This window comes from Macrotis lagotis, chromosome 4 (genome assembly GCF_037893015.1).
Source record: "Macrotis lagotis isolate mMagLag1 chromosome 4, bilby.v1.9.chrom.fasta, whole genome shotgun sequence".
Classification (NCBI taxonomy): domain Eukaryota; kingdom Metazoa; phylum Chordata; class Mammalia; order Peramelemorphia; family Peramelidae; genus Macrotis; species Macrotis lagotis.
In genome coordinates this window covers 262,696,209-262,715,581 of record NC_133661.1, presented here as the reverse complement: position 1 = coordinate 262,715,581, position 19,373 = coordinate 262,696,209, and the positions used below count along the sequence as shown (strand labels likewise).

General features: G+C 37.1%; 2 protein-coding genes across 2 annotated transcripts in view; both read right to left on the bottom strand.

Moving 5' to 3' along the window:
• The window catches only part of LOC141522466 (pecanex-like protein 4), a 165,986-nt gene extending 164,877 nt beyond the window's left edge, over window positions 1–1,109 (bottom strand). Inside the window, exon 1 of the mRNA XM_074235936.1 lies at window positions 1,031–1,109. The gene's annotated coding sequence lies outside the window, so the exon portion shown is untranslated. The remainder of the gene's footprint in view (window positions 1–1,030) is intronic.
• The window catches only part of PCNX4 (pecanex 4), a 49,395-nt gene extending 31,820 nt beyond the window's left edge, over window positions 1–17,575 (bottom strand). The window contains 6 exon segments of the mRNA XM_074235935.1: window positions 1,031–1,153; window positions 1,336–1,436; window positions 1,633–2,147; window positions 2,274–2,453; window positions 7,222–7,967; window positions 17,239–17,575. Coding sequence (XP_074092036.1) covers window positions 1,031–1,153; window positions 1,336–1,436; window positions 1,633–2,147; window positions 2,274–2,453; window positions 7,222–7,910 — 1,608 coding nt within the window. The 5' untranslated portion in view covers window positions 7,911–7,967; window positions 17,239–17,575.
• Between the last annotated feature and the right edge of the window lie 1,798 nt (window positions 17,576–19,373).

The following is a 19,373-nucleotide window of genomic DNA, read 5'->3' as shown; positions in this document are numbered from 1 at the left end:
TGGCACATAGAAGGGTTGAAAGATGACCATCTCTACTCCAACTCTCACTCAAAAGAATCCACATGATGGCCAAAAGACAAGTCATTTCCTACTCCTTCCCATCGTAGCTCTCCCCACAACTTTTCTTTTTCTTCTAACTTAAAAGCTCACATCAGTGTTGTTAAAAACTGAAGGCTAAAAAAACTCTTTACTTGTGTTAAAAATACATATGTATATGAAAAAAAAATATATATATATACATACACACACACACACACACACACACATACACACACACAAGTTCAGCACTACTATCATGCAGCTCAATAAACAGAATTTATTACTTTTGTATTTCTTTCCCCTTAATAATTTTTAATACTTCTTTCTGGAAAATGTTTCTGATTTTTCAAAGAATTTTGCAGTAAGAATGCAATTTTACTAAGCAACTTGCCTCCAAAGCTAATATGATGTTCTCAAATCAGACAATTCTCTCTACCCCTAAATGACCTTCTATGTAGAAATGTCTATTTACTCTGCATGAAGGTAAATATATCATCTTTTGCTCTTGTATTGAAGGATAATCAAATACCTTACAGCTTCTAGCCTATGATAACCCAGATGTTTCCAAAGATTTTGCAAAAGAAAATTCTTGCCAACCTAAATACATAACAATCCTATTGTAAGTGATCAATGAATATCATAAAGACCTCAAATTGATATTTTGAATGGGGTGGAAAATATTAGTAGAAAGAGGCTTACCAGAATCTGAAAAATATACTGGAAAGTAGTTTTTCTTTTTTAAATTTATAAATAAATTCCTACTTTTTAATATTTCCCAATACTTCATTTTTGTTTAGTACAGTGATATCACACTAGTTTAATATTTTAAAGTTTATAATTTTTGAATCTTTTTTAACCTTCCAATATTAAAGTAAAGGACCCAAGTCTAACCAAAGACAGGATTGGTCAAATGACAGAATGTCTAGTTCCAAGCTGAGACAAATTTTTTAAAAAAAGAGGCATGCATTAAGTTATTAAAAATCAAATTTACCAATAAAAGTCTGATTCCTGTGTCCAGGCTTCTGTTCCACCACAAGTCTTTATTGAATACAAGTAACTGCATCAATGATACAACTACCATTTCCAATAATGCATTTTCTGTATTCTGCCATACCTGTAGTAAATATATTGTCAATTTTTGATGTATTTTAAATTTTTAATTAATTAAATTAATAATTTTTAATTCTAAGCAAAATTAAATTCCCCTTGACTTCATTGGTTATACATATTTAGAGAAGCCAAACATTTCTTCAATATGGCAAAAGTAAAAATAGTTTAAAAGCACACAAAACCTACCATTCTAAAGGCTCTTGTGAATCCAATGCAAACAGAGACAGAGTGCAGTACTTGTAAAGAACTGTCAAGTGAAAGAAACGCGATCATAGCAAAAGGTGACACTGAAATAATAATGAACAAAAATTAAATTCTGCCATGGGTAAAGCCTTCTATCATAATTTAATTTGGTAAATTGAGATAATTACATAATTCAAATAACTGACTGAGAAAATATAAGAGTAAAACATTTATTTTAACTTAGGAACATAATATAAAATTCAGAAATTTAGTAGTATTTTGTTGAATTGGTTTTCCTACCTAGAGTTAGCAATATTCGTCTGACAACACCAACTTTTACAAGTCTCGTTTGCTTTTCCAAGAAGAGGGTCACAGTTCTTGTATCCTTTGGAAAGAAAGGATTTCGGAAAATTCCAAACACATAGACACTCTGAATTTCCCTAAGCAGCCATGTTACTATAAATAGAACCATCAAGATATAACTAATAATAGTTTGGGGGCTGGTTTTGGAAAAGGCTGAAAAACCAGCAAAGAAATGCAAAAGGCTACCTTCAATTAGTGCTAAAACTAGTAAAATGAAATAAAAAAGGCATTCCTGCCATCCAAGTTGTTTTTTTGAATTATTATGTAGAATCTTAGATTTGGTTGAAGCTCTCTGTCTGATTATGCCTTCAAGCATAGAATGACCAATCACACTTAGGTTAAGACTTAGTAAGAATCCAAATCCACTCATGAAAAGTACCACACCAACAGTGCTAGGAATGAAATAGGATGCTATAGATGTTCCAGCAGAAACAAGAAACATTACTATTAACCTGTAAAGAAAAGAAAAAAAAATTCTGTAACCATTGTTACAAGGGAAGGTTTGCGTTTATTTGGAAACAAATGTAATATAAAAGCAAAAGGCATTCATAAAATTCACTCCCCCCCCCCCAATTTACCTTAGATGGCTTGACATAGGTGAACCTCCAAGGCCAAACTCCAAAACCTGCTCCATTCCCCACAAAAAAAGTGCATCAGGCGGGGGCAGAGTCCCCAGTGCCCACATAAAAGGCAAAAATACAAATAAGATGTGCAAAATCTGATTGACTTGCTCTAGAGCTGGTAAATTAATTGTAAACCTAGAAGAAAGAAAATCAAAATTATACAACAGTAAGTTATTACATGGTATTACAGTAGAATCTAAGTTCTTTGAAAGTAGGAATAGTTTTAATTTATCTTTGTATCTCCAGTGCAGTACCTGGGAAGTAGTTAGCACATGATAAATATTGAGTTGAATTGAGTAGGAATTATCTATTCTAACCCTCTCGTTTAATAGAAGAGGACCCTCTTTGGTGAGGTTAGCTGATTTTCATAAGTTAATTATCCATCCAATAAACAATTTTTAAGGACCACTAAGTGCCTGGCACTATGCTAAGAACTGGGATACAAAAGGAGGCAAAGGACAGTTCCTTGAACTCAAGGAATTTACGAGCTAATACAGATCATAGAACCAGTAAACAGCAGAGCTAGAATTAGAACTCAGATTCTGACTTCCAATCTTCCAATGATCTTTTTCCTATACCATGGTGTATAATGAAGGCTTTTTGCAGAAAAAGAAACCTACACAAAATAATTGTAGACAGTTTCCCAAATCTACACATACAGCCCAGTTCAAATATTTAAGAAGGATAACCAGTCCCAACATGAATTATTCATGAATGAAAACCTTAAAGTCAATTAACTGAGTTCAATTCAAAGGCAAAGATAACCTGTGCAAGAGATCCTCTAGCTCTAGTTTTCTAACAAATAAAGAAAATCATGAGCAAAGTTTTGAACACTTTGAATTCAAATGAATAAAATCAAGAAAATAAAAATTCAGATAACACCTTAATTATACTACACAGTAATATATCAGAAGAAAATGCATAAAAAGCAGGGCAGGTGTGTGTTTGTGTGTGTGTGTGTGTGTGTGTGTGTGTGTGTGTGTGTGTGTGAGAGAGAGAGAGAGAGAGAGAGAGAGAGAGAGCGAGCACGTGCGCGTGAGAGAGAGCGCACCAGCCTGCAGGGAATAGAAAATTTCCTTTTAAGCAAAAGAAAGATGAATTTAGGGGTAACAGAAAAATGCTAAGTTCTTTATCAATAGTTTCTATAAGTGTAATGTTTAAGTTTTTGGGAGGTGTTCAATTTTTTAAAGGTAAACAAAAATTTTTAATATTTCTTTTTACAATTTTGAGATCAAATTTTCTCTCTTCCACCCTTCCCTTCTCAAAAAGGAAAGCAATTTGGTATAGATTATATAGGTACAGTAACTGGTGCTAACTTTTAAAATCAATTTCATTTAGTTCTTAGAAGAAAGCATGCTTTTAGCCATAAAAAGAAATCACATAATCAAAAACAAGTCAATGTTAAGACCTTAATTGTGTAGAAGAAAAAAAAAGTCTCACATTATCTTATTCAAAGCCATTCTACTTAAAAAAATTACATGGATGCACATACATTAACTCAAATCAAGGCATTATAATTTGTTTTTATTAAGATCAAAAGGAAAAAATACTCAATGATGGTATAGAAAGATAATCTTTACGTGTGGAAGCAGGGAGTCTACTGCAGAGAGAAATTCAGTTGTTTTGTAATTTGTATTTATAATGTCATCCTTTCCTTTTTTTAATTTGGAAAAATACTTATATTTCTTTTTATTTACTCAAGAAAATATTCCTGATAGTGTTTTACAAAGGGAAAAAATCTGTTAACTTTGTGGAAAAACAATCAAATCAAGTCATGTGAAGTGGAAAGAATATTAGACCTGGAATAAGGAGACTGGGCTCAGCCACTTACTGGCTGTTAGTTCTTGGTTAAGCCAATTGGGGGCTCAGTTACTTCATCTGTAAAAAAGGGTAAAGAACATGTATTATCTATTTTATATTACTATAAAAAAAAAGACTTTGTAAAACTTGATGAATATAAGCAAACCACTTAACTGGTACACTTCAGAAAAAAATTCACATATAGAATATTCACATACTAATGAAAAATGAACAGATTTATGTTTTGGTATTCTTTAAACAACTTAAGATGATAAAAAATTATATATGATGAATATACAGTACTTGTTTATGATGATTAAATAAGACTACAGGCAAAGTATTATTAAAAATAAAGCAATCACTTATTCATATCTTAAAAAGAGATGGGATACTATCTGTTAGCTTTTCAGAAATCCTATAATGTAATGTTAAGAGATAAAATGTTTCATTTCGTGATCGATCATCTGCCTCAGAAAACAACATTCATCTGAAGACAACAACTTATGTCTATATTTGAATCTTGACTGATAACTATCCTCATAAACATCATTTTTATGTTAATGTCCCTTAATTCTCCCTAATTAACTAAGCAAAAAATGAGCAACTTTAGGCAAATTTTTACTTTCTACTGACATTGATGTTTATGAGGGTGTTTATGACTTTCTTTTAATTTTTTTAAAGAAATATAGTAATTTTTCAGCAGTTTTTAAAAAATTATTTTAATAAAATGCACCTTTTCTATTAAAACTAGTCAGATTTTTAGCAAAGTCCATTTATTTTAATGTTAGTTCAAGAATAAATAAAATACAAAGGCATAAAGAATAGTAACCATGCAATATTTATACTTTCCCTTCACTAAATCTCTGTTGGGTGTTATCCAGGAAAGTGACCTTCCAAATGAAAATCAGGATCTATGTCATCAGGTTTGTAATTATCATTAAAACAGGGTATGGGTTATAGTGGAAGAAAAAAAACTATTCTGTAAATTATGATTTTGAAAAAACTTTAAAAAAGAAAGGAAAAACCCTTTATTTGTTAAGGAGGCACTTATAAAGCTATATATTGAAATTCCATTTCTCCATAGTACAATCTCTCTGATTACTCTAACTTTGTAAATCATACCACTAAAAAGGAGACTAACATAAAAACATGATTTTTTTCTAAAGTCATCAATAACACATGTTTTTGTCCTGGCACTAAAGCTCTATTTATATGTGTGTATGTATGTGTGTGTGTGTGTGTGCGTGTGTACACATATATATAAATACTATAGGCAGTCTTGTTCATAAATGTATAATTAGAATGACTATGTTAAAAATTGAAAGATACTAGGAATTGGTTTTTATTGACTAAAAATATATGTGTTTTTTATAATTCTATCTGGATACTAACCTGGAGAACAGAAAGCTGTAATCTATAGAAACAGAGAAATAAGGGGAGAACATGCAAAAATAAGTATAATTTAAGAAATTATCCATACATATTATAGGGAATAAAGTCCATTTTTCCTGTGTTACAGCTAATTTCATCAAAAGATTCATGTCTGGTTCTTTTATGAATTAGTGTTAGTACAGAGAGTTAGAGTAGCTACATTTTCAATTTTAAATCTCATCTATTTAAAAATGAAATTTATGTAAATACTATGCACAAAATTTTTTTAAAACATAAAAACTAATTGGAGAGGATCACACAAGATGAGATGGATAATTTAGATTATTTAAAATTTGAAAGATTTTGCACCAAAAATTCTGATATAGCAAAAATTTGAAAGGAAATATAGTACCAGGAAACAAATCTTTTTAATATGTTTCTATGATAAAGGTCTATTTCCAAGATATATAGGGAACTAATTCAAATTTATGAGACTAAAAACTATATTCTACAAAAGATATAAAAGGAAAGGATATGAACAGGCAGTTTCAAAGAAATTCACATAAAATAGGCTTAAAATTACTAATAATCAAGAGAAATGCAAAGCACTTTTTACTCCAATTGGTAAAGATAACAAAAAAAAAAGGAAAATGACAAAGGCTGGAGGACATACAGAAAATCATGGTGCACTGTTGCTGAAGGTGTCATTATGTCCAGCCATTCTGGAAAGCAATTTAGAACTAAAGTGAGGAAATTACCAAACTCTGCAAACCATCTGAGCCAATTATGCCATTATTAGGCCTATACTGGAAATGCAAGAAAGAAAAAAATAATCTCTATGGACACAAATATTTATAATAGCTTTCTTCATGGGAGACAAAAAATTGGAAACTACTGGGGTGACTTCCTATTGGGGAACTGTGCCACGAGAAATGAAGAAATTGACAAATTCAGAGGAAACTAATAAGACTTTTAAAAACTGATATAGAGAAAATGAGCAGAATTAGAACAATACAATGTTCACAACATTGAGAAAATGCTGAAAGACTTCAGAAAACCCTGATCAATACAATGAAAAAATTTAAGTCCCATGCAGCAGTATTTAAGGGATTTTATTTTTAAATCTGCTCAATGGGAGCAAAGGGATGTATTAGGAGACAGATTTTTTTTTTTTTAGGTTTTTGCAAGGCAAATGGGATTAAGTGGCTTGCCTAAGGCCACACAGCTAGGTAATTACTAAGTGCCTGAGACCGGATTTGAACCCAGGTACTCCTGACTCCAGGGCCGGTGTTTTATCCACTGCGCCACCTAGCCACCTAGCTGCCCCAAGACAGATTTAAAAAAAAAAACAAACTCATCTGAAAAATAAAAATAAACAATTCCCACAAAAATAATTCATCATTTTATTTTAAAATGACATCATCTTATCTCTTAAAGATTTCAACCACCTCTTTGAAGTGAGTATAGAATTTGAATCAATAATTTAATTGATAAAAGAGTTTTTCCCTCTTTCTTCCATGATTACCTGGTTAACTACTTTAATTCTAGCAAATTACTCTGTGGAAGACTGATTTTTATACTTTTAAAACATTATTCTAAAATCTAATTTTATGGTCATATAAAAGTATTTGAATTATCATTAAAATTATTTTCCCTTTAGGAAAGTTACTTTACAATTTATACTAACTGCCTAAAGCAGGTAAAGGAATAAAGGAATTTATAAAATTTTTACCTGTGTGCAAGATCCACGGCAATAAAGAATATAATATAAAGAGGTCTCATGAGAGCAGTAAATTCATAAGTGTCAAGTGTTTGAAAAGCAGCAGTCTCAGTGGCTGTATTTACAATTAATGAATATTCTGCTATGCATAGAGTCACCCATCCAAAGATAAATATCAGAACAGTGCCTCCTATATTACCATATAATAAGGTTATTCTGTTGGGAAGCAGGTACCATGTTCCAAGTCCACAAATGACTCCAGCAAGTACAGAATGGAAAATCGTGTTAACCATATATTTCTTTCCTGGAATTATAAATTTGATTGTTTCAGCATCTGCACAACCTGAAGATTCATATTCATCTTCATCTGTCAAGGTATCTGGATTCAGAATTCGTTCTATAGTCACTGATTTCTTCTTTGCATATAAACTTGTCATTTGGATGACAAATGCAACAAAAAGCATTAATCCACCTGAAAGTGCTGCAGAATAATAGTCTTTCAGAATGTCTAATTGGTATAAGAGTGTTCCTATTCCTCCCAAAACCCATGGCATCAGAAAAAGAATTATTTGATTAATATATATGTAAGGAGGGGCGCAATAGCCTAATTTAAATCGAGGACCTCCAAGAATTGTTTGTGGAAAGCGCTTCAGAAAGAAGTCCTGCTTGTAATCATTCAGCAAAGGTACATCTGGACCCATTCTTTTCACTCAGAAATATTGTGAAAGTCTCATCTTTCCTCTTGTATGGAGTTCAATCTAAGAAGAAAAAAAAAGAAAAATTTTAAAGTAAATAAAAATTTTATTGGCATTTTATTGGTAATATATAATTACTAATATATATCATTTCAGATTTTGCCAAAACTAGATAATTTAATATTTTGAAATCTTTCTTTTAAAAAACCTACAGTAGGGGTGGCTAGGTGGCGCAGTGGATAAAGCACCGGCTCTGGAGTCAGGAGTACCTGGGTTCAAATCTGGTCTCAGACACTTAATAATGACCTAGCTGTGTGGCCCTGGGCAAGCCACTTAACCCCATTGCCTAGCAAAAACTTAAAATAAAATAAAATAAAAAACCTACAGTAGATAGAGCATCAGCCCTGGAGTCAGGTGGACCTGAGTTCAAATCCTGCCTTAGACACTTAATAATTACCTAGTTGTGTGATCTTGAGCAAGTTACTTAATCCCACTGCCCTGCAAAAAACAACCCCCCCCCAAAAAAAAACCCTACAAATGTTCTCCTGGTGATGCTGTATGGTTGCAAATCTTGGAGTAGCATCCTGAAGAATCAGAGTGGTTTGTGACTCAAAGGGTGATGAAGAGAAGTACAGCAGATATAAGTCTGCTGCCACATATTTCTAGTGGGAAAAAATGGTGTGAAGGATATTAGAAAATGAAAGCTTTAAAAAGGAGGTGTGACATTCAGGTGGGGAGAGTTAGAGAGAAGGGCTGGACAGCCCAAGAATTACACTGAAATCCACAAAACATCAAAAGATCTAAAGGAAGGCCTCTCCCATGTTGGATGTATTCTCTATGGAAGCTCTATGGGACAACCCAGGCAACATCGAATAGGATAACAGATGTACATTAGATACAATATGTGTCAAAAAAAGAAAATAATTGCATTAATGAGATCTTTTGAGTCATTCAAATAACAAACCCCATATACTCATTAGAATTCCAACTATTCAACTCAAGTTTTCCAGTGACAATGTATTAGGCCTAAACTGGTCCTTTTTCTATTGTGATTTTTAAGTTGTTTTTTCCCTTCTTCAGAAAAATTCTTTATAGGGGAAGAGGGGCAGAAATTCTAAGGATTCATATGCTCTTAAAAGAGCTAGAGAGGGTCTTAGGGATCATCTAATCTAATTCCCTCATTGTATACATATATAATATACACACACACACACACACACACACACACACACACTCAAGAATTAGAAATTAAATGAAGTTCTACTATTCCAAATGAAGTAGTTTGAACATTACCTCTATTATACAATGTATTCCCAGAAATGTCTAAATAAATTATATCATTTTAAACATAATAACTATAACATCACCTGGTTTGTATCTCAAAGAAAGGGAAAAAAGAGGAAAAAGTATCCATATGGGAATAAATATTTATAGTATCTTTTTTTTCACGGGAGGCACAAAGTTGGAAACTGGAGCAGGAGAGTATTTTCTAACAATAGAAAAGTTAAACAATTGTGGTATATGAATGTAATGGGGTATCACTGTGCCATAAGAAATGATGAAATGGACAATTCAGAGGAAAGTCAGAAGACCTTTATGAACTGATTTATGAACTGATGCAGAACAAAGTGAGAAGAACTAAGAAAACAATTTATACAATAATATTATAGAAAACTGATCAAGGAAATGAAAAATCATGTGTTTAAAGGAATGCAAACAATAGGGGCGGCTAGTTGGCACAGTGGATAAAGCACCGGCCCTGGAGTCAGGAGTACCTGGGTTCAAATCCAGTCTCAGACACTTAATAATTACCTAGCTGTGTGGCCTTGGGCAAGCCCATTTGCCTTGCAAAAAAAAAAGAAGGAATGAAAACAAACCACATTTCCTGGCCAAAATAATAAGTTTCAAATGTAGAAATAGATATATATTTTCAGGTAAGACTCATGTGAGAATTCATATTTTGTTGGTTTTTCAAAATGTATTCAATGGAGAAACATACAAAAGTAAATGAGCACAGAATTCTTGTGTTCAATGGACTCTAGAAACCTAGTTACTGGGATAAAGACTCACTATTTACAAAAACTGCTGGGAATACTGGAAAGTAAGCTGGCAGAAATTAGGTAGAAATCAAGATCTCACAAAATGTCATTTTGGATCTCTGGTTCATGACCAAATAAGAGACAGAAAGGATCAAAGAAGATAAAATGAACAATTTTGATTGCATAAAATTAATTAATTTTAAGGTTTTTTGCAAGCCAATGGGGTTAAGTGGTAATTATTAAGTATCTGAGGTCGGATTTGAACTCAGGTACTCCTGACTCCAGGGCTCTATCTACTGCGCCACCTAGCCACCCCAGATTACATAAAATTTAAAAGTTTTTGCACAAACAAAACCAAATCAGCTAAAATTAGAAGAAAAACAGGTAACTTGGAAAAATCAGTTTCTCTGATAAAGGTCTCACATTCAAACGGACCTGATTCAATTTATAGGAACAAAAGTCATTCCCCAAATGATAGTTAAAGAATATGAATAGACAGTTTTCAAAATAAGAAATCTAAACATCTATAGTACTATAGAAATGCTCAAAATCATTATTAAAAAGGTTTTTTTTTTTAAGGTTTTTGCAAAGCAAATGGGGTTAAGTGGCTTGCCCAAGGCTACACAGCTAGGTAATTATTAAGTGTCTGAGAACGGATTTGAACCCCGGTACTCCTGACTCCAAGGCCGATGCTTTATCCACTATGCCACCTAGCCGCCCCTATTAAAAAGATTTAAATCCACCCTAAGGTACTTTCTCCTACCTATCAAGACTGGTAAAGATGACAAAAAGAAAATGACAAATTTAGAGGGGCTTCAGGAAAAATAGGCACATTAATTAACTGTTGGGTTAATTATAAATTATTAGACCAGTCAGTCTAGAAAGGAATTTGGAACTATACCCTAGGAGCCATTAACCTGTGCACATCCTTTAATCTGGCGTTATTCATTATTGGACTTTTATACCCCTAAAATGACCAAAAAGCCCATACATGCAAAACTATACACCTGGAAATTAAGAGGATATCCATCTACTAAGAAATGGATAACTAAATTATGATATATAAATGTGAGGGAATATTACTGACCCATAAATGACAAAATGCACAATTCAGAGAAACTCAGAAAAAAAAAGATCTATATCAACTGATAAGTGATGAGCAGAAAAAGGCAATTTACATAATAAAAATATTATTAATAAAAAAAACTTCAGAGTTTTATCAATGTAATAACAAACCAGAATTTCAAAGATGCTGAAGCATGCTAACACTCTTGACAGAAGTGATGAACTTAAAATGCAGAGATACATTTTTGGAAATGGTCAATGAAAGAATGGCTTTGCTTCACTATGTACAGGGTTTTTTTCCTTTCCTTCTTTTATTGTTCGTTTGGATGAGGGGGGATTGAGAGAACCAAGAAAAAAAAAATCTGAAAAATACATGCTTACTCATTGAAAAATAATTAGATTTAAAGAAATTTGGATAGGAATTAAGTTTTCACCACAAATTCTGACTGTGCTTTCTATACCCTTGACAATTGCTTTTTCTCCTCCCCCTCTAGTCATTCTTTCCTTTATTAATCTTCCTTCTATATCTGCCTTTTTAATGTAGTCTGAAAAACTTGTCTTTAGCTCTCTCTCTCTCTTTTTTCCTGCCTCTCTCTGCCTAAATTTTCTCAACTTAAAAGGGATCCTACTTTGCAGAATTGTTGGAGAGAACAAATGAAATATATAGTTCCTGGCATATTATTAGGCACTACACAATATTCCCTTCCCCTTCTCTTCTTCTGACAAAGAAAGACTATTAAAATTTTATGTGTGTTATGAATCTTTAAATGAATAAAACAAATTTATTTTACATTTATGGATTACAATGAAAAGGAATTATAATGAAATGATCATATTGAAGTATAGTTAAAAATATTGTTGAAAACCAAGTTTAGGGGCGGCTAGGTGGCGCAGTGGATAGAGCACCAGCCCTGGAGTCAGGAGTACCTGAGTTCAAATCTGGTCTCAGACACTTAATAAATTACCTAGCTGTGTGGCCTTGGGCAAGCCACTTAATCCCATTTGCCCTAAAAAAAAAAAAAAAGTTGTTTATAGACTCTAAGTTAAGAATTCCTGAAAGAGAAAAGAAGGTGTAGATCCAAACTTTAGGAAAAACCCATAATTAGGGGACATGATATGGATGAGGAGACAGAGAGAAGTAGTGAAATACAGGAGAACCAGAACAGGATCAAGAAAACCCACTAAGGGTGGTCAACAGTGTCAAAAAGAAATAGATTAAAAAAAGATGAAGAAATGAGAAAAAGACAAACAGATTTGGTAGTTCAATAATGAGGTCAGAAATTAGATTTCAGAGGGTTTTGAAGGAAAGAAGACTAAGTGGAGGCAACTCTATGTATAGAAAGTTTTCACAAGGGGAGAAGAGGTACAGGAGGGATAGTAGAATTTAGTGAAAAGTCTTTTAAAGGAAAGATCTTAGGCATATTTGAGCTCAACAGGCAAAGAACCAATAGATAGGAAGAGATTAAAGATTAGAGAGAAGAGATGGTTCAGTGGGGCTATTTCCTGGAGAAGACAGAAGGGGATCAGATTAATAGATGGAGGGGTTACCCTTGGCCAGAAGGCTACCTGGTTTTTTAATCAGAGACAAGGGAAGAAGAGGAAAGTATAGAGATGAAGAAAATGGAAGAAGAACTCACATAGAATACTCAACTTTATAAAACAAGAATCAAGGTCCTCAGTTATAAGAAAGGTTATAGGAGAAGGTGTAGAGAAGCTTTTGTGGAGGAAAGAAAGTTTGGAATAGTTTCTGTGGAGAGTGAAAGGAGAAGTCTATTTCTCCTGATAAAACTATCTCTCCACTTGGAAGGGAAGGGATTATTTCATTTATGGTATTTGTATCGTTAGTGTCTAGCACAGAGCCTAGCAAAGCAAACTCTTAATAAGTACTTAATGGTTTTTTTTCTTTAGTAAAACTTGCCAAGAGAAACTAGTACATAGCTATCTATATAATTCTTCTTCCTCTTTCTAACTTAAAAGACAATAGGAAAGACAGAGGAAATTATGAGTAAATATGGTATTTGATTTCTTGAGAGCCTCACCACCCCATTAGGTGAAACAAGTTTGTAATCTCAGTGTAATCTGAAGTTCCTTACTCTCCTTCTCCCATATATCCAATCAGCTGCCAAATCTTGTTTTTATATCTACAAAATCTCTCATTCTCTCCTCTTCTCTCTATATTATACATTTAATCATTCAACAATTGTACACTGAGTGTCTATGCATTAAGGGCTATGAAGAATACAAAGAAGAGGAAGGTTTTTATATCTTTCCTTATAAAATTTAAAGTCTAGTAGGGTGATAAGACACCTACACAGATAATCATAATACAATGTAAAATGCTAAAATACTATAAAAAGGATGCAAAGTTTTATGATAGTTCAGAGGTGGCAAATATTACTTTTCACTATTCCTTAAGAAAACTTTAATTTATAGTTCTTCTAAAATTAATTCAAAAGATGAAACCAGAATCTAAGTGCTTTCTGTGGATTTTGTTTATGTTGAAAAACACTGGAGTACTGAATTCCTCAAGGAATAGAAAATATCTCCAAATGAAGCAAAGGATCAGTGAGAGAAATACCACTGAGGAATCACAAAACCTCAGGGGAAAAAAAAGTCACAACCAAGGACTATGTGATGAGTTCTAGAACTAAATCAGTATTTAGAAGACCATTCTTTGTAGAAACTAGAGTCCCTATCTAGGAGGCTCTTCAAACCCATTCAGGACTATAGCAGGGGAAAGGGCCAGGGCTCAAACTACACCACCTGAGACAGAGAATTGGTAGAGTTGGGCCCCTACCTAAAGTCCCAGTCCAGATCTATTTTGGAGGCAGTACACAAAGAGGAAGATCCTGGGCTTAGCCTCCCTATCCATGACCATGATCTCCATTTCAATGTTCAAGGCAAAGACAGTTGAAGTATATAAGCTAAGAAACTATTATCAACCTGTCTTGCTAGCTGCCCTACTCCAAGACCTGAGAAATCAGTGTGGTTTCCTTTATCTATTCATTCCCCTCCTGGGTCCAGCAATAAGGAACTTGATTAACAACTCCAGCAAATTGCAGAAGAAAGAGATTCAAAAGAAATAGATATGGGACAGCCATTCCTAAGAAAGATCATTAAATCTTAAGAAAGCAGAAGAAAACTCTTAAGAAAATGGGTTGAGAATTCCAATAAAAAAATTCCAGAAAAAGAAAATAAGCCAGCAATAATGAAAAGTATGATAGCAGGGAGAAAAAAGTTTGAACTGGTCATCACAAGGACTCTGAGAGAAGGGAGAAATGTAATAAGGATCAAATTGAAATATGGGATTTGAGGAAAAACTTAAAAAAAGACAATGAACAAATGAGAAGTTAGAAAAATTAACCCAAGTAGTAGATAATTTAAAATAAAAGAAAATGAAAAAACTCAAAAAATCTAATGATACAACAACACTAGAATACAAATGAAAATGAGGTAGATTTACTACTTAAAAAATGGAACTGAAAAACAGGATATGGTGATTTAATTTAATAAACAATGAATTCTCTGAAATCTGGGGATAGTATTTTTTTGGGGAGGAACTGCCTAGGTAAAGTAAAAACAGAAATATCTCTAATGAAAGAAACCCAAAATTTAATACATTCAAAATTCTGATTGACAAATTCCTGAAAGTGATCAGGTCAAAGAAAAAAAATATTCTAAGCAGTCAGAAAAAAAAAGTATCAAAGAAACAGAGTGAGGTTCATACAAGATTATGTAGTGATTGCTATGAAGGAAAGGAAAACAAGGAATCAAATTTATTGAAAAGCAAAAAGAGAAACTTCTAAAACCAAGAATAATTTATCTGGCAAAACTAAGCATAACCCTTCAAGGAAAAATAAGAGTTTTTAATAACAGTTTTTAATAACAATCAACACTACTGAGAAAATGAAAAAATCCTATTAAGACAAATTCAAGCAATATGAAAGGACTAAATGATGATAAAGTCTTTACATCTTAAAAGGTTGAAGAGACTATAGCTCTTCCAGTCCTCTTGAAGGACAAAAAAAGCTCAGACTGAGGATGTGTGTGTTTAAAAAGACAGGAAAAGGAGGGAAGAGGGAAGTTTTTAATTGGGGAGGGAGCAAGAATATCATTCATATTTGAGTCAGGCAAGGAAAGGTTGGGGGGAACAAAAAAGAATATAGTGTACAAATACAATTAAGTAAAAGGGGTGAGATTTAAAAGAAGAGGTAGAGTTGAAATGGAAATAGTCACAAGCAAACAAAATTCTGGGTATAGGTATAGTAAAAAGAGGAAGAAACAACTGGGATCAGACCATTCCTTCCTGAAATATCTTCAGCAGGTCTTTCCTGGACCCCCACCTACTAACAGCTCCTTTTCTAGGGTTATCTTTTATTTAATTCTGTATGCATAGATTGCCCACTCCATTAAAATATAAGCTCCATGAGGACATACATTGTTTTTTGGCATTCCCAGGGTCTGGCAGTGTCTGTTTTATGGTAGTTACTTAATAAATGTTTGTTTACAAGATTTATTTACTTAAGGGCTGTTTTGTACAGACTGAAATTGTTTCAGAAGGTATTAGGTTGCTAACTCCAGTATTTAATTTAGCTGGAAAGTAGGAGGATTTCAGCCAGAAATTTTATGGCAATGAGATTATCTGTGGATAGAATAGAAAGGGAACAGCCTAAGATTAGGTCAAGTGGATGGATTGGGAAGACCAGAGAAGCCACCGTGTTCAAAAGTATCTTCCCCTCCAAAAATTTCAAGAATTAAGAATTCAATTCAACAATAACTGAGTTAGAAATCAACTGGTTCAAGGTCTAAGTTAGGCTAAACAGTTCTTTTAAAATAGAAATATCTTTTAGGAGGATTAAACTTAAGTGTAAATCATTTTAAACATCAGTTTACTTTCCTTCCAACAGCCAGCCAAGATTAAGATTTTATAATGCAGAATTATAGAGTTGGAAGGGAACACTAGAATATTTGGTCCAATTTCATTTTGATTGTGGCAAATGAGATCCAGTGTTTACATGACTGGCCCACTGAGTTACTGCTGTTTACTTACTAGTGGTACTGGAATGAGAAATCAAGTTATCTCAACTTCTATTTCTGTGATGCTATACTGCTTCTTGAGAAATGAGGCTTTGATTTTACTCTGGTGGAGAACAGGTCTTGGTCAGATACCAAAATGGGTTGTGTGTGGGGAGGAATCAAGAATGTTGATTAGTGTAAAGAGATGGAATTCCTGAGATATAAGATAGACAGACTGTCTTCTTTTGCTTTCCAATGCTCCCTAGGAAATTTCTATAGATATCCTTGGAGCTATTAACAAATATTTTATATCAGAACATGTGCCATCAACCGCTGATAAGTACAAATTAATTTAATACAATTTAAGTGCTAGTAGTCCTTGAACTTGAAATTCCATTTTGCTTGCATCTTAACAAAAATTCAAATATTTATCAAATATCTACTGAGTTTAAGTATTGTGCCAAGTATCCAGAAGGATAAAATGTAATATAAAACATTTCTAGTCCTTGATGAGCTAACAATCTAGATAATAAGTGAAAAAATGAACACTATAACTGATAGAGAAAATGCTTTAAGAAGTTCACAAGTTTCAAAATTGAAAGGTCATATTTCAGAAAAAGCAACATAATAATGGAATGGATAGATTTCAGATTAGATAAGAGTCTGAATCTAACTCTGCTTACAGCCTGTATAACATAGGACAAGTTTTCCCTATTCCTACTGTCCTTCTCTAAGTTAATTTTTTTTTTTGTATACATCTTGTATTTAATTCTCTATGAACACATACCTCCCTGCAGGATAAAAAATGTTTTCTACAGCAGGGACAGTCAATCTCATTGAACTTTCTGTATTCTTTGTAGACAGCAAAGCTCCCATCAGGAATAGCTAAGTGCCGGGTGGCTAGGTGGCGCTGCGGATAGAGCACAGGCCCTGGAGTCAGGAGGACCTGAGTTCCAATCCGGCCTCAGACACTATAATTACTTAGCTGTGTGGCCTTAGGCGAGTCACTTAATCCCATCTGCCTTGTCAAAAAAAACCTAAAACAAAAAGCCAATGGGATGGAAACTAAAGTGACTTGAACTGTGAGAATTATGGAGTCTCTGTTGGGAAAGGAACTTCACACCTTGCTCTTTCTAAAAGTGAGCCGCGCATGAAGTTCCGGTGAGTGGGCTGCGGGGCTGCCAATGGGGGGCCTGCGGCAGAAGGGCACGTACCTGGGCTCATGCCAGGGGAGAAGTGCACCGCGGGGCTCCCGAGGCCGCATTGATCAGTTTTTCATCTTCACTTTGGCGATGGCCTGGGCGCTCTGGGCTGGGGCGGGCCAGCGACCTGCAGGGTGGGGAAGGGGGAAGGAAAGCGTGTCCTGCACAGGTGAATCCGCCTCCACCTCAAGCAGCAGGCCCCGGGGCATCCTGGACCCCACGGCCTCGCCTCCACAGTGGAAGCTGAGGGCCGGCCCGCCGAGGTCCGCCGAGGCCCCGCTCCCTGAGGCCCGGCCCGGCCCGCCGAGGCCCCGCTCCCTGAGGCCCGGCCCGGCCCGGCCCGCCGAGGCCCCGCTCCCTGAGGCCCGGCCCGGCCCGGCCCGCCGAGGCCCCGCTCCCTGAGGCCCGGCTCCCTGAGGCCCGGCCCGGCCCGCCGAGGCCCCGCTCCCTGAGGCCCGGCCCGGCCCGGGCCGCCGAGGCCCCGCTCCCTGAGGCCCGGCCCGGCCCGCCGAGGCCCCGCTCCCTGAGGCCCGGCCCGGCCCGGCCCGCCGAGGCCCCGCTCCCTGAGGCCCGGCCCGGCCCGGCCCGCCGAGGCCCCGCTCCCTGAGGCCCGGCCCGGCCCGGCCCGCCGAGGTCCGGCTCCCTGAGGCCCGGCCCGGCCCGGGCCGCCGAGGCCCCGCTCCCTGAGTCCCGGCCCGGCCCGCCGAGGCCCCGCTCCCTGAGGCCCGGCCCGGCCCCGGCCGCGTCGCGGCGTTGCCAGGTTTCGGGCCACGCGTAGGCTCCGCCTCCGCCGGGCCGCGGGAGGCCGCGGGCGCCCCCCTCCCCCGTCCCGCCCCACCCCCGGGGACACCTCCCCCCCACGCACACTCACGCCACCGAGGGGCCGAGCTCCGCGACGCCGCCGCCGCGCTCCCCCGGGGCCGGAGGTGGCGCGGGCCGGGAGGGCGTGCCGCGTCCCCTCCCCTTTATGCCCCTCGGCTCGCCCCCTGCCCGCCGCCGCCGCGGCTCGGTGGGGGAGGGGTAAGGTGAGGGAGTCCCGGGGCCTTACGGGGGCGGAGACGGGGCGCAGCCGAGCGGGGAGCCGCGATGCTGCCGACGCCGACCTCTCACCCCGGCGCGCCGCGGCGTCGTTGCCTTGACGACCACTACGTCGCCCTGAAGGGCGGCCCGCGGCCTGGCGGGGTGGCCCGCGGCGGCCGCCTCTGCCTCTTCCCTTCCCGGGCCCTGGGCGCCGATGCCTTCTCCTCCCCCACCCCGCCCCCGGCCGGCCGGAGGACCCGCGTGCGGATGCCGCGGCGGGGCGCCTCCTGCGTGCCCGGCCCGGCCGGCTCCCATCCGGCGCAGCGCTGCGGTGCCCCCCCAACCCAGTTGCACTTTATACCTCCATGAGGTCACGGTCTTCTTCAGACCGACAGACTAAAGCGTGGCCTGTTTTGTTGGCTTTTTTTGTTTTGTTTTTAGTTTTTAGTTTTTGCAAGGCCATGGGGTCAAGTGGCTCGCCCAAGGTCACACAGCTAGGTGGTTAAGTGTCTGAGGCTGCATTTGAACTCAGGTCCTCCTGACTCCAGGGCCGGTGCACCATCCACTGCCCCACCTAGCTGCCTGAGTGGCCTGATTTTTGTGTTCGAAGATTAAAAAAAAAGTCATTATGGGCGGTAATCCAGCCTGCTTTTCTCCACATGCTTTAAAAAAAAAAAGATTTTTTTAAATTTCTCCCCCCAGCTACATGCTGAAACAAGTTTCTGTTTTTTACTTCCAAAACCTTGAGTTTCAAATTCTCTCCCTCCCTTCCTTCCATCCCACCCCCCTCATTGGGAAAGCAAGCTACTTGATCCGCATGCTTATAAAAAATAACTCCCTTAAACTGTGACATTAAAATGCTGCCTCCAAAACATTCCTGTGCCTCTACCAAATCCTAACTGTTCTTTGGCTAAGACCGTGAGAGCAAGTCACTTTTAGTCCCTCTTGATTTCATCTGTAAAATAATAGGGTTGTACTAATAACAATATGTAATATTTACACTTATGTGCCAGTCACTTTGCTAAGGGCCTCTTCCAGACTGAATCTCAGATCCAAAGTTCATTTTACTTTTATGCCATACGTTCCATTCAGAATAGATCAGAAATCCCCTTGGTTATCCCCCATTA